The sequence below is a fragment of the Chaetura pelagica genome, unplaced genomic scaffold, assembly GCF_000747805.2.
Source record: "Chaetura pelagica isolate M959 unplaced genomic scaffold, ChaPel_1.0 scaffold394, whole genome shotgun sequence".
Classification (NCBI taxonomy): Eukaryota; Metazoa; Chordata; class Aves; order Apodiformes; family Apodidae; genus Chaetura; species Chaetura pelagica.
The window spans coordinates 951,406-965,778 of NW_009952966.1; the positions used below are offsets into that span (position 1 = coordinate 951,406).

Sequence of the window (14,373 nt, forward strand, 5' to 3'; positions counted from 1 at the left end):
AGGGAAACTCCAAGGTACAACATTCCCACTTGGCTAAGTACAAGCTAACCAATAGTCAGGAGGGAACAGCCCAGCCTGCAGAGAAAGGGAAAACTCCAGGGCTCCATTTCAGTTCCCCAGAGAAGGGTACTGAAGAAGAACAGGACCATTTCAGGTGCAGGATCCATTTAAGCTGTCACCTGAAGAACAACACCCAACTGGAAGGTTACCTCTGCACCTCAGAAGCGGCGACAGGAATTCTGTACAGGTCCAACCCTGAGAAACACAAGAGCTGTGCACAGTGACTGTCCTTTGGGGAGGAGACTGCACTGACAAGCAACACAACAGCCCTCAGGGGAACCTCCTGCTCCATGCCCACCTTCTTCTTGTATTCCGCGATAGCTCCCAGGTTGGGTTTCATGTCGTGACACTGGGCTTCCAGGAGAGCGATCTGATTAGTGATCACGTTGGGATCCTGGACAGCCTCAAGCTCCTCCTGACTCAGCACTGGCATTTCTTCAGGAGGTTTGTCATCTATGGCGTGCAGTGACAATTTGGATATCTGAAATTCAGAACCAGTTACTTGCATTCTTTAATGGTCACGTGAGTAGTCACATGAACATGTTTCTAAAAGAAACATTCTCTGTATTAGAACAGACTGAAGCTTCCAATCTCATAACAAAGATTCTTCACATAACTCCCTTTAAAAAAAAGATGTGCAAAAGACAACAAATACCCCTGTACCCTATTGTTCTGCTCCTGAAAACTTTATACATCATTCTTACAAAGGAGAGATTTCTCTGTAGTAGGAGCAGATAATGAGTGAAATCACCTCTACTGCTGCCAGCAAGATGGCACTTTATTACTGGCCCCAGAGAATTCCTGTTGGCCCAATTATGTATAAGTGGGGAAAGGCAATTTGATGTCCCAGGTGGACCACAAGTTCTAGGTGAAATGCATTCAAGGTCTTGCGATTTTATAAAGAACAGCACTGAACACAGTTACACAGAAGTTGTGTTTTACCCTTCTTTGCTTTCCTTACCCATGAGGGTGCCTACCCTTTTAAAACATTCTTCAGTGTATACAGAGAGAAGGGACAGGCACAGCAAGTGCCTACTTATTTTCCTCTTATTTCTTTTAATGATTCACAGATAGTGCTATGGCTGTTGCAGTTATCCTACAAGCCTTTCAGAAATAAAAGAACCTTGAAAAACTAGAAGCTAAACAATTTAATTCATAACTCACCCATAACCTTGTATGTAAACAAGAAAGTAAAAGTCTGAAAGGCCAGCTGTTTACAGCATAAACACCAAAAATCTGTGAGCTGGACATGAATTTTCTCCCAAATTATCTGTTTTCTAACTACACATTAACCTATTAATCTTTTGAGATCTTACCATTCAAATTTTAGGAACTAAAAATTTCCCTACCTCTTTTTGCCAGTATTTGATCTTTGACTGGTGTGCAGAAATATGGCTATCAATTTGTTCTATTTTCAGCTTAATATTAAGAGCTTCCTTTTGAAGTGCATGTTCATCATCCTGAACGATTTGAATCTCCTTGAGTAACCCACGATGCTCCTCCTGAACTTCTGGCAACGCTTCCTGAACAGAAATGACAAAAAAAAAAGTTCATTAATCAGTTGCCTCACAAAAATCTTCCCATTTTCTTGGGTTATAGGTTGGTTTTCACTATATTATTCCCAGAGCTTACTCTCCACAATCCTCAGTATTGATGTGAACAAATACATATTCTTATACTGAGGTTAACCTGGTCCTTGAATTCTGGAATGACTGAAAATATGCTGCAGTTTATATTTTCATTCCAGGTCTGGATGAAATGAGTCCCACACTCGGATGTTTTTAGCTAAAAGGCAGTTTTAGAGAAAGACAGTTGCAAAGAAACAGCTTTATTTGGAAGAATTTCAGCTGTCATGGTTGTTTTCACTCTCCCATACATAAATCTAGAGGGAAAAAACTGAAGTCCCACATAACTGGATAAAAATCTATTTTTAAACAAGGGTTTAAACCCAATATTTATTTGCGAAATCTTGGAGTTAAATTTTTTCTTAGCTTCAGAAAACTGAGTCAGATAAATTTCCACCATTCCCTGTCCATCATGCACAACAAAATCTGAAGAATAGAACAGAGGTAGGATCTAAAAACAATATAGCTCATCATCCTGATTTTACCTGATGACCAGACCCCTTCCTAGGACTGGTTTAGGCTAATTTTTTCCCTCAGCATCTATATTTAAAGGTCAAGAGTCAGATAAATTTCCACCATTCCCTGTCCATCATGCACAACAAAATCTGAAGAATAGAACAGAGGTAGGATCTAAAAACAATATAGCTCATCATCCTGATTTTACCTGATGACCAGACCCCTTCCTAGGACTGGTTTAGGCTAATTTTTTCCCTCAGCATCTATATTTAAAGGTCAGCTCCTCTAAAGGACAAGCTGTTACCTACAATTGCCTTCACAGACTGAATCCTGTGAAGAAGTACCATAAATGAACACAATACTTACTTCAGCTTGTTTGCAGTCATTTATAACCTTGGTAGCTTTGTCTTCTAGCGTAGTCAGTTCTTCTGTTAAGTCTTTCATTTCTTTCTCATTATCTTTAATTTCCTTCTCTGTGCGAAGAACAGACTCTTCAGACTTTTTCAGGTTTCTGAACAGGTAGAGAGATGTTTCAATACCTCACCAGTGCAAATCTGACATGAAATTATCTAGACACACAATCTTAAGCATTGTTCAATAGCTACTGACAACCAATAGAAGTGCCAATTTATGCATGAACTCTCCCACTCGTCAGATACCCCCAGGTGAACAAAGTTGTCTTCCTTCAACATAAAGCAAGCAGGTCTCACTAAATCACTTAATTTCTTCCTTCAGACAGTTTTGACATTTGTTTCAAGTATTCATTATGTAATGCTACAATAACATAAAAACACATCACACTTTATTTCCTGACATGCCTCACAATAGTTAGTCCCTTCAGATCTGAGCTGCTCCCCTGCATGGCAATTCAGGGCTAGTTTCCATCTGTATCCTAAATCCTGCATGCTGCTGCTAGGCAAACATTAGCAGGAACATACTGATTAAATGTGACTTTTCAACTGCTTACTAGAAACTCCAAAGTTTTCTTTCCCTTTACCTCCTTGATAGAAGCAACATTTAGTACTAGAGATACAATGGAAAGTTCAGATTTCAAGAAGAGGGGATTTTCAGCTATGGCAGATGTCCTGCAGGCACTGATGCAACAGATACAGCTGTTTGAAGCTGAGGTGACTCTCCTTGCTCAGCTTTCACTTAGGCTCTGATCCTTTGCATGTAATGCACACTAATTAACAAAGATTATAGTTTTTCATTAAGAACCAGTCTCAGTTTGAAGTCAATCAGCTTAGAGGAAAAGGCTATGACCTCCTCCCTGCAGTTTTCCTCTAGCCATAAAGAGGTGAAAACCATCTCCTCTGGCCTGACAAATCCCACCACCCCAGGAAGGTCCGACTGCAATTAAACACGAGTTGCAGAAAATGCAACAACAGCCTGAATCTTCACTGCTGAGCACACTGATGTCTACTATACCTGTCTGCAGTCTTGACTGCCACTTGGGCTTTAGTAATAGCTGAAGCACACTCATCTATTTCTTTGTTGATCTTGTCAAGTTTGTCTTGCTGTGCTTTAAGTTTATGATTATTGATCTCAAGGATGAGGTTGTGTAACCGTTTAACTTCCTTCTCCACCTTGCCAGCTTTCTGCGCGATGTCATCGTACTCTGTGGATACACAAACCCAGCTCAGGTCCCTGCTGACCCGAGTGCTGCCACACATCAAGATTCCAGTGGGAATTAATCGATTGAGAAATGCACATACTGCTTTATACTGTGAAAGATGTTTCATTTTAAGAGCATGGCAAAAAAATCCTTTATTTCAGATCATTACCCTCAACATTAACCATTCTTAGCCCTAGTTGTATTGAGTTTCCCTAAGAGTCTGTATGGAATACAGCCATAAAAATCTAAACAAATACTAAAATGAATGTTTACTTTAGCTTGATTGAAACATGAGCCCGAGAAATTACCTTTTTTATAACTATTAAGGATTTTTTCCAATTCCTTCTGTTTGTTCTTGTCTGGAGCAGCAGCAATTACATTTGCTTCAAGTTCCTTAACTTGGTTTCTTAGATTAACTTCTTGTTCAGATAAACTCTACAGAAAACACAACTGTGTTAGAATCCTGTGGGTTAAAAAGATCCTTGATGCCAACAAGGACTCTGTGAAGCTGAGGCTGAGAAGTTATCCCCCTGCCTGTTGATGGAGAGGCCAGACATGGCCTCTCTAATAACCATGTTCACCTGCATACTGGCTGTGTACTTTTCTAGAGTATTTCTCATTTCCCTGATATCTTGGCGCAGTTTTCCTACGGCTTCTTCAAGTTGTAGTTTCTCTTCTCCATATTGTGTTGCCCGTTTGGAATCCTTCTGCAGCTGAGATTCCATTTTATTGACCTACACAAAAAGGAGACAAGATCACTTGCCTAGCATCACCTCTACAAAACCAAGCAAGATCTCATTCATGTGCTCAACAGTCTATGATTTCTTAAAACACAAGAAGAAAGTGGAGTAAAAACTTGAAAGTTCCTGTAGCAGGAGAGAATCTGGAAGTTGACTGCTGAGAAGATCAGTTCTCATAGTGAAAAACCAGAGGAACAAGAACAAGAAAAAGTAAGCTGAAGAATCCCTGTCAAATAGCTCATAATGGAGAATCTTTTTATGGAAATAAAACCGGCTTAAGCTTGAAAGGTTTAAATGAGAGTAGTGAAGGCAGAAACAAAAAAACACACAAGCAGAAGCTAGGAGCAATTTTTACTATTGTTAAGATCTGATGGTTGTTGGTTTCTGTGGTATGTGGTGTGAGGAAGAGAAGCTTTTGCACACAGTTACTGTTCAAGTGACCAAAGTTTAGCAATTCACTCTCAAGAGCAGAAGGAATCAGGATGCAATTCAGCTCTCAGCCCACCTTCTGTTTTTACATACAAGTCCTGCAGGTCTTGCAGGTGTGGATGTGAATACACTTGTTGGCCCTGGAGTCGTGCACTATGCTAAACAGGTACAAGAGCCAAAACTCCTGAAAATGGAGAAATTAAGTTACAGCTACAGATCTTTATGGTGTGTCACAGCATCTTTCATGGGCCAAACAGAAACCAGTAGAAAGTAGATCAGCCTGTCTCATGGGAGGAACAATGAATAAGCCTGAAGCGTGAACATTCTTGAAATACAGAATTGAAGGAAAGCTCCACCACTCCCTGACACATCTTAAAAGGACATAAAATGAAGGAGCAAATCCATCTTCTCTTGCTGCTGAGGTTTGTGTCCACTGCTCTGCAGCTCAATGGTTCCTCACGATCATCATCTTCCATGTTCTCATCCCTACATTCAATCAATTCCCAAGCTACCAAAGTAACACTATGAGACCAAAAATTAAGTAACAGGCATAGCTGGGCTGTGAACAAACGCACTTAGCAAGAATGTAACCTGTGCTGACTTTGTGAACTGTAGCTTCATCAATCACTGCTAATGTATCTGGCATCATGGACTGTTAACTGCTCATGCTGATTTAAAAAGACACATCATGTGTGTGAACTGCCAAAACAGAAGGAACTTCGACAAAATGCCACTTTCAATTAACATCATGTACTAACCTCTTCTTCTGAAATATCCATGATGACTGAGGAACCCATCCTGCCCTTCATGACTTTACCTCCTCCACCAGTCATTGTTCCTAAAGTAAGAGAGATGAAAAGTTAAAGAGCGACCTGTGCTTAGATACCATCCATAAAGTATTTAAATTAGAATTTTAAGTTTGCACTTAAATACCTGACTGTTCAATGATTTGTCCTCGCAGTGTCACCACCCTCCACCTTTTCTCTTTTTGGAAAGCTACTCTGGTAGCTTCTTCCAAGTTGCTGGCAACCAGGGTGTCCCGCAGGGCGAAGTAAAACGCCAGACGAACCTTCTCGTCCTCCACTTTCACCAGGTCAAACAACCGAGGGGTATTTTCAGGAGTTGGGATCTTTTGCATTTTTTTTTCCCATACAGTCATCTACATCACAAAAGGAAATATGAATGAGAGCTTCCTCAGGATCACTTCTGAGGTCATTTCATTAATCTAAGGTGTGTGAAGGCTTTAAAGCCAATGCAATTGTACAGGTATTAACAGTAAATTCTTCCTTGGAGGAGGAAGGATTATACTTCCAGTATAATTAAAAACTGATAACTCATTGTTCTTTTTCATAGTTTGCAGTTAGTAGATTACTTGGATTATTAAGTTTGCTAATTTGTTCTAAAAAATCTACACAGAAACATATACAAGACATAACAAACACTTGTTGTACACATCCAAGTATCTACCAAGCCTTGTCTAGAAGTAAACTTCAGCATTTGCTAGTAGAATATTCCAACAGCCTATGAAAACAGGTTTTATGTTTACCTGTATTAACACATACACAGCATAACGTATCAATATTTAGAAGATCTATTTATACAGATGCATACTAATACACTCTACATTTGCTACTGTGCACATTGGGGTAAATCAACAATTGTTTTGCTGAAGCATCAGAACTCACTTTGTCCAGGGCTATGAAGGTGGCAACTCCAACTCCTGAGGCCTTCAGGAAGTTGACGCAGCGCTGGGCAGTGTCAATTGTATCAACAACAATGTTGTCCAAGGCCCCGCAGCAGGAGGAAATGGCAACATCGTACTTCTCATCGATGGCTCCCAAGTCTCCCTAGGCATTCAGAAGTACCCGGGTTAGCCTGGCACCCCTCCTGGCTTGGTGTTAAGAAATCAAAACACTTTACACAAATGGAACGAGAGGAAACAAGTTCCAATATTCTTTTCTGTGACAGAACTTAAACCCGTATTACTTTACAAATTCCAGGACCACACCTGTCTCCTGCACTTAATCTATTCCTAGTGCACTTGTTCCATGGTAGAAACTTCAGGCCGTTCTACAAAGTGTGTGGTTACCAATAGATTCTACCTTCTGTGGTACTAGAAGGTAAAACCCACTACTCCACAGAGGCTGCCTCTGATTTGGCTTCAAGACCAGGCCAGCAAAAAGAGAAAGCTTTCTCACAGCCTTTCCTCAGTGCTGAGTAGAGGAACCTCAACAACCTTTTTAACTTATAGCAAGTCTACAGGCTTTGCAACTCTGCTGTCCAAATCCATAGCACCAGGGAAGTGAGGAATTCCACCTTTCATTCGATCACAAAAACACCACTCTTACAAAGTTAAAGACTAAAATTCTAAGTAGCCTTTGAAAATTTACCAGTCTTCCATAGAGTCCATGAATATTGCCAGATTTCTTCTGCTGAAGCAGAGCCTCAAGCACTTTTCCTCGACTGCGACTTTGTGCTAAAGAACTTTTGGCTTCTTCTACTTTCTGACGTAGATTTCGAACAAGATCCTTAGCACCCAATTCTTCTCTTCCCAGCTTCTCAAGCTTATTCTCCTTCTAATGGTTAAACAAAAGACATTATCTTAGCCTCAGGAAAACAACTGTGTTCACAGAGTCTTAGATTCATCATTGTGTAGGCAATGAAACCAGTCACTGAAAAGTAGAAGTAGCAAACATTCATGGGAAGCATGGCTGGCACTTGGATACACTTCAGATATATTTAGTAGACTTTGATACAAGTCTAATAAGCTTATGAATTCATGAATCAGGCTTTGGACAAGGTAGTGGGATTTTCTTTCTTTGGGGAATGAGGGAGGAGCAAGAACTGAGATTCAAAGGCAGCTCACAAACACAACCATTTTTTATTTCAACATGTCTCATTATGTGGGATTGAATTTCAGTGCTTAACAGTAACAATTCCTTAATCCAAAATCAGTTTGAAATAAAATACTGAGTATTAAAATGTAGGTTTAAAATGTCAGTATATTTGAGACAGGTTGTAGTTTATTTTCACATGATTATTGCTAAGAAGAACAGAACTTCGGTTTGGGTATTGCAACATTGTGCTGTAGCTTGAAGAAATCATAGATGAAAGTCAAGTCTCACCTCCTTCAAGTCCTGTTCAGCTTGGGGTAGTTTTCTTTCTATATCTTTGATGGCAGCTTTCCTTTCCTTCAGAGTTTCTGAAGTCGTGGTGAGAGCCTCCTTTGCCTGCTGTAACTGGGCCAGGGCAGTATTGTAGCAGCTGAGGTAGAGATCGAGCTCGGACTGCGCCACATCCATCTTGGAACGTGCCTCGTTCACCGCTTTACTCAACTCCATGAGCTCCTTCTCGTTGCTCTGCAGAAGTGGACAATGTTACAACTACAGACAGACAGCCCTGGGATTTCTTACATCAGTCACACTCTATGAAAGGAAAAGAAGAAAAGGGCATATTCTTTACTAGCTCTCCTACCAGCAGAAAATAGTTACAAGAACAAGTATTACTTACTTTATTAACATGTCAGTTATGTTATCTAGAAGAACAAGTATTACTTACTTTATTAACATGTTCTGTATGGAATTTAAGTAAGGCATTTTTCATCATTAAACAGAAGAACAGGGAATTACCACAGAAAATTGCCCTACAAGCTTTGTATTGTTTTCTGAAAGATGGGAGGAGCCCAACCCATTGTGCTAAATAGCAGGTCAAACACAGAAACCATGTTTTCAAGTACAGAAGATAATCCCCCAGATTTACAGGACAAATTTGCAGCTTCCAGGTGTTTAGTGACTGAACAGCTAATATCAACAATAACCAAGTGTTACAGTAGCTGTCTGTTAATTCAAAGACAGATTACAGCTGTGTGAAGGGCTCAGAATATACCCATTTCAAAATCTGTTAATTTGTTTAAGCCACACACTGTTTTAAACATTTTGATGGGAGAAAAGTCAAGTGAGTTGAAATAATGGAAGTGTAGAATTATTTCCTATACAGATATGTATGATATACTTGACACATGCTCACTATAAAAAGCAGACAACTTAATGAGAAGGATTTAGCTCTGATCATAAATTCAAAACTGGTTTCCTAGCTAGGCTTCATTGACCTAACACATGGAAAGTGTATGTGTCATAGAAAATAGCATTTTACAACTACGCCATGATAAGCTCACTCTTCAGTATAAAACCATCAGTTACTACGCTCAGTGTACAAATTCAAAACAGTTCAAACCTCTTTCTCTTCTTGAAGTCCTTGTGTTTCTTCCTTCAGGCTATCCATGACCTGCTTGAGTTTGTCTTCTTCTTTCTCTTTTGCCTTCTCAAGAAGCTCTTTCTTAGACGTTGCTTCGCTGATAGCTTTTTCACTATTGGAAGGTACATTTTTCAGTTCTTCTACCTAGGCAAGGAAAAGCCTTTTAACTTCCTCTCCCACAGAAACAAACCAGTTTTGCCTTATCTCTAACCCCTGCCTTTCAAGGAAGCATAAGCCCTGATGAAGCTCACGTGCTTTTGCAGGATAAGATAACCTGGGGCTCTAGCATGAGGCCAGGACTCTATTTGCAAGGCTTGTTCAGTTCCAGAGCCCATGCAGAGAGAAGCAGCCACAGCAGTAACACAGCTTTACACGTAAGAATTCATGTCTTTGAACCACAATAAGGATTAATACTCTCAGAAACCACTCTGGATCCAGAGAGATTTAAGACTTGTAACAGCTGGCCACAATCAACCTGGTAAAATATATCCATTCAATTAAGTAAATTAACTATGGAAACAGGGGAAAATGCAAAGGTTTGAAAAGGTAAGAACAGTGAGAACATTGAACATATTCCTGGAATCTCAACGAACATGATAAAAAGATGCTTTAAAAGCCTTGAGACTTCCCAAAAGGGCTGAGGAGGAGCAGGAAAGCTTTAGGCAGAAAACAGCCTGCACAGCTGGCCATCATCTCCCACCCTCACAAGTGCAGTGAGCAATGGTTTAAGGGAGAATCATGCAGTACTTCAGTGAGTGATTTGCAATCAAAATCCCCACCTGATTTAAATGACATCAAATACCTGATTAAAAAAAAAAAAATAAACATGTTTCCATCTGCTTTGTTGCACCAAGTACAGTTGGTGTCCTTTGCTGTTTTATCCCAGCCCCACAAGGATGTTTTCATCTTGAGCAACCAACCCAGTAAATCAAGTGCAGTTCACACTACCTTTTCTTTGTCCTTTTGAAGTTGCTTCTCCAGTTTTTTAGCCTTGCTTTTGGCATGCTTTAGCTTTTCCCTTACTTTCACATCCTGCAAATCCAACTGCCTAAATTTTTCTTTATTTTCCTCTATGAACACTGTAATTTTGTTGAGTTTCCTAGAGGGGGAAAAAAAGAAGGAACAATCCCTTCCATACTCTATAAAAACAATGTCAGTAGAGCTTAGCTTAATAAGGATGTAGAATTTAAACCAATATTTATCAGTTTTTGTGAAAAACAACATACAATACTTACTAGATTCACAGTATTTTCCCCAGGGAAGTGATGTTTCATCAGAAAAAGATGAACTAACAAAGCAATATTAAACACATTTTCAGATTTTTTTTCTTTGATAGAATTTATAATTCACACCTCTCACTAATAACTTCCTAAGATCTCAGAGGATGAGCTAAGGTTAATATTGCAGCTGGATTGGAGATGAGCATCCAGATAAATCAACTGTAGGAAAACAATTTATGCATAAAAAGATTCATAAGGAGACCAGAGAAAAACACCTATCATCCGTGGACATTATGGTTATATACCTAAAAACCTGAAACAATCTCCCAATTAATTTTTTTAGTCAATATAAAAAATATGTACTTTAAATAATCTATCAAAAATCAGACCTTTTCTTGTAACTACCAATATTATGCAGATTTGTCCAAGAGAAACAACATGTAGAACCAAATCAAAGCAATGAGGATTGTTTTTTCAATTTATTTTTGTGCAAAAGATTATTTAATCAATGCCAGGAAATGTTTAGATACACCACAGGTGACTCTGCTCATCAGATAATGTAAGATCTTGGTGGAAGAACTACTGGGAAACCCAGCTGTGCTCCCTGTATTGGATCATCTTCCCATGCAACCATCATATACTTTTGCTTCCTCAGGTGACTTCACCCGAAAATGCAACAAAACAGCTTGTTCTGAAAGTCCTGCTAACTCTACCACCAGAGCTGCAGAACAGATAAACCACAGTACACTCAGCTTACGAATCTATACCTGCAGCACTTACTTTTCAAGTTCTTTCAAAGCTTTGTTCTTGGTTTTCATCTCATCTGCAAGTTTGCTACTCTTCTCATTAACCTCTTTTGTTTCTTCATTAACTTTTTCTTTCTGTGTTTCCAAATCACTTACTCGTTTCTTTAGGTCATAGCTAGGAAAAAACAACAATCAAACCAAAAACTCCACTTTTTGCCATAAAACTAACATTAACAATTAATACATATTTCCAATCTTAAGTATAACAAAGTGATTAAGTATTAAATCCAAATACCCATTATTGAGTAACCCTGCCACTGTCCTGCAAAGCAGTAAGGAAATGTAACAACTTCAACACTTCAGATGAAAAAGTCTTTAAGAAATTTGAATATAAAGTTGTAAGAAATTCATTTGCCAGGCTACTTGACTTTGAAAAAACCTGGAAAGCAGGTTTTTGTTTCATTTTTTTGTTGGTGGTGTTTTGAGGGTTTTTTAAAAGGTTTTCATGTAAATGGTCTCTATTTTCTACACGCTGTTCAACTGATTCTGAAGGACTGATACAGCTGTTAAGAAATGCAAAATATTTCTAATCAGAGACATGGCAGCAGTTGAACACCCCCACTACCACATTAAAGCCAGGGAAGGGAAGCATTTTGCTAGATCATCTTTTAAGTTCCCTTCCAACTCAAACCATTTGATGGTGATGACACTTACATGTAGTATTGACAGATCCGATTCTTCTCTTTAAACATTTTGTTTTCCAAACACAGAAATTCCATGGCTTTATTCTTGTCTCCTTCCAAGGCATCCTTTTCTTTTTCCACCATTTTAACTCTATTTAACTAGACAAGAGAGTCAGAGCTGACTTTACTGCCAGTACTAGAAAGGAACAACCCATGAGGAGAAACCCCCCCCCAACCCTTTGTAGCACACGTGTCCTCTGGAGAGATGGTCTTCAGCAATGAACTCTGCAAGGCAATTTAGGGCTACAAGCCTTCTGAAATCACAGATCACCATTTCCACCACAGAGACTAGACTTTGAGGGCAATTCAAACACTACCTGAAAACTAAGAAAGGAAATAGAGGAAAAGGTAGGTGAGAAATAAAGAGTGTGACCAGTTTTCTATATTTCAACCTTTAGACTAGCCCCTTTTAAGACAGTATCTGCAACTATATCTTCTGTTTTCCTTCCCAGCCTTTAAAAGAAGTCTGCAATGTATTAGGATTTACCAAGGACACACCAAGCAAAAAGAGCTTTGATCTTATTTAGTACTTCTAGAACTCAATGCATAAATAAAATGTTAGAGTGCAATGGATCTGCATAGCTCAAGTCCCAGCTACTGTTCTGTGTCGTTACCTCCTCACACAGCTGTGTGTGCATCACCTCACCAATGCTCTGCCTCCCCCTCTCCTTTCCTTAGCACATGAAGTGTTTCCCTTCTCCTCTCTGCCGTTTGGCAGCAGGAGGCAGGCAGATGAAAAACCCTTCCTGAATGTATTCAGGTCCTGACCAGCTCTATTCTCTATATCTGTTTCTCACCATCAGAGGGGTCAGCAGGTAAAACCCCCGAGTTCCAACTCCGGCACTGAAACTTTCGGGAACCCAACAGCATTGTAAATGCTTAAAGAAGGGTAACTGCTGTTGACTGCCCATTTCTTTTATAATTGAGGTGAAATAAAGGTAACTCAAAGTTTTTTCTGCACTTCTACTCTTGTAGAGGAGTGCAACATTTCAAACAAGTCTTTATGTTACCTGTTTTCCTAGAAAATCCAATAACGGAACACTGCAAATTTCGAATTTTTATTTGGAATTCCAACCAAACTCTCCAAGACTCACCTTTTCTCCTCTTTGATCATTTAAAACCTCTACTCTGCGACACAGAGCTTTGATAGGCTCTTTTAGGCGTGCAGATCCTATCAAGTCTTCCAAGTATTCCAGCATTCCTTCATCGTGTTCCGTCTGGCCTTTGGGTTTCATCATGGCGATCTGCTCAACTTCCCCCTTGGAAAAGAAAAGGTTGATCTTTTCTTATTTTTTTTTTCCTTCTCCTTAATTCTGACAAAGACACTGCTGGAATGCAGGCATGGGACCATCTTCTAGCATTAGGAAGAACAAAATGATGCAGCAACCAGAAGTGACTGTTTGGAGCAGCAATATATTTGGGAAAGCAAAGATGAATATGAATAAAACTTCCTGCAAGGAGTGCATGGCATGATGTGTGTGGACACCAGCATCTCGTCTGGAGCCACTACTCAGGTTTAAATATTGCTTCTCTCTAAAGATTCAAAATTGACTTCCCCAACCTAAAAAACAGGAGAATAAAGGCTGCCCTCTAGGTCATGTAGCACCCAGTAGTCTTCAGGTAGCTGAATCAGGACTGAAGTCCCTGCAAGGTTCTCATTAGAAAACGGAAGGTCCATAAAAGCATTTCTGATGGATGAACTAGACTTGTCATTCATACAACTGAGACTTCCTTGTTGGATAACGAAAAACATTCTATAACTATTAGGCTCCCTTTGTTTATGTACAGCATTAACTTTGAATTACCAAGCTGAAGAGTAACAATAATTTTATTTTTTTTAAATAAGAATTAGGAGAGATTAAACGAAGACCATGACAAGGACTGTTTATTTTAGACAAGCCAACAAAAAACCCTACTATCAATATTTTATGCTTAAGTCTTTCTTGCACTCTGACAATTCCTTTGTCAGAGTAAAACAGAGGTCAAAGTGGCTTTTTGTTTAGTTTTTAAGTTAAAATTCTTGAAGTTAAATGAATCTAAGCCTTTATTTTCCGGTAATCACTGTTCCTAAAGAGTGTCAGCGGGTTTGACAAGACAAAACCAACCAAACTATAGAACCCAACTCTTATTTTAATTTGTTTGCCAATCTTCTATCCAATTTCTATGCAACTTTCTATATTTCTAGATGCAGTTTTCTATATTTTTCTCTTTTCTATGCAAGAGGCAAGCAAGTTCAGAATCACATAATCTCCATTTGATGTGAGGAGATGTAGATGGACTGCCTACTTACATTCTCAGGTTCTTATCAAGGGTAAAAATGAAAACATTTGTGATAGATAAATAATAACTGAGTAATAACAGGATTAACTATTATTTAATATTTCCATTATTTACCAAGTTAATATATTAAGGAATTTGTTTAGCCCACCCCCATTGTAACATAGTAAGAAACAAAAAGGTTTCCAGCTATTTTAATGGGTAAAGG

General features: G+C 39.1%; 1 protein-coding gene across 1 annotated transcript in view; it reads right to left on the reverse strand.

Annotated features, from left to right (window-relative positions):
- Positions 1 to 14,373, reverse strand: part of SMC4 (structural maintenance of chromosomes 4) — a 31,714-nt gene that overhangs the window by 3,622 nt on the left and 13,719 nt on the right. Inside the window, exons 5-20 of the mRNA XM_009995723.1 lie at positions 12,983 to 13,147; positions 11,860 to 11,987; positions 11,180 to 11,320; positions 10,128 to 10,278; positions 9,159 to 9,323; positions 8,051 to 8,284; positions 7,316 to 7,501; positions 6,611 to 6,772; positions 5,859 to 6,084; positions 5,684 to 5,763; positions 4,338 to 4,490; positions 4,065 to 4,191; positions 3,570 to 3,759; positions 2,508 to 2,652; positions 1,410 to 1,583; positions 359 to 541 (exon numbers count right to left, since the gene is read on the reverse strand). Coding sequence (XP_009994025.1) covers positions 359 to 541; positions 1,410 to 1,583; positions 2,508 to 2,652; positions 3,570 to 3,759; positions 4,065 to 4,191; positions 4,338 to 4,490; positions 5,684 to 5,763; positions 5,859 to 6,084; positions 6,611 to 6,772; positions 7,316 to 7,501; positions 8,051 to 8,284; positions 9,159 to 9,323; positions 10,128 to 10,278; positions 11,180 to 11,320; positions 11,860 to 11,987; positions 12,983 to 13,147 — 2,610 coding nt within the window. The remainder of the gene's footprint in view (positions 1 to 358; positions 542 to 1,409; positions 1,584 to 2,507; positions 2,653 to 3,569; positions 3,760 to 4,064; positions 4,192 to 4,337; positions 4,491 to 5,683; positions 5,764 to 5,858; positions 6,085 to 6,610; positions 6,773 to 7,315; positions 7,502 to 8,050; positions 8,285 to 9,158; positions 9,324 to 10,127; positions 10,279 to 11,179; positions 11,321 to 11,859; positions 11,988 to 12,982; positions 13,148 to 14,373) is intronic.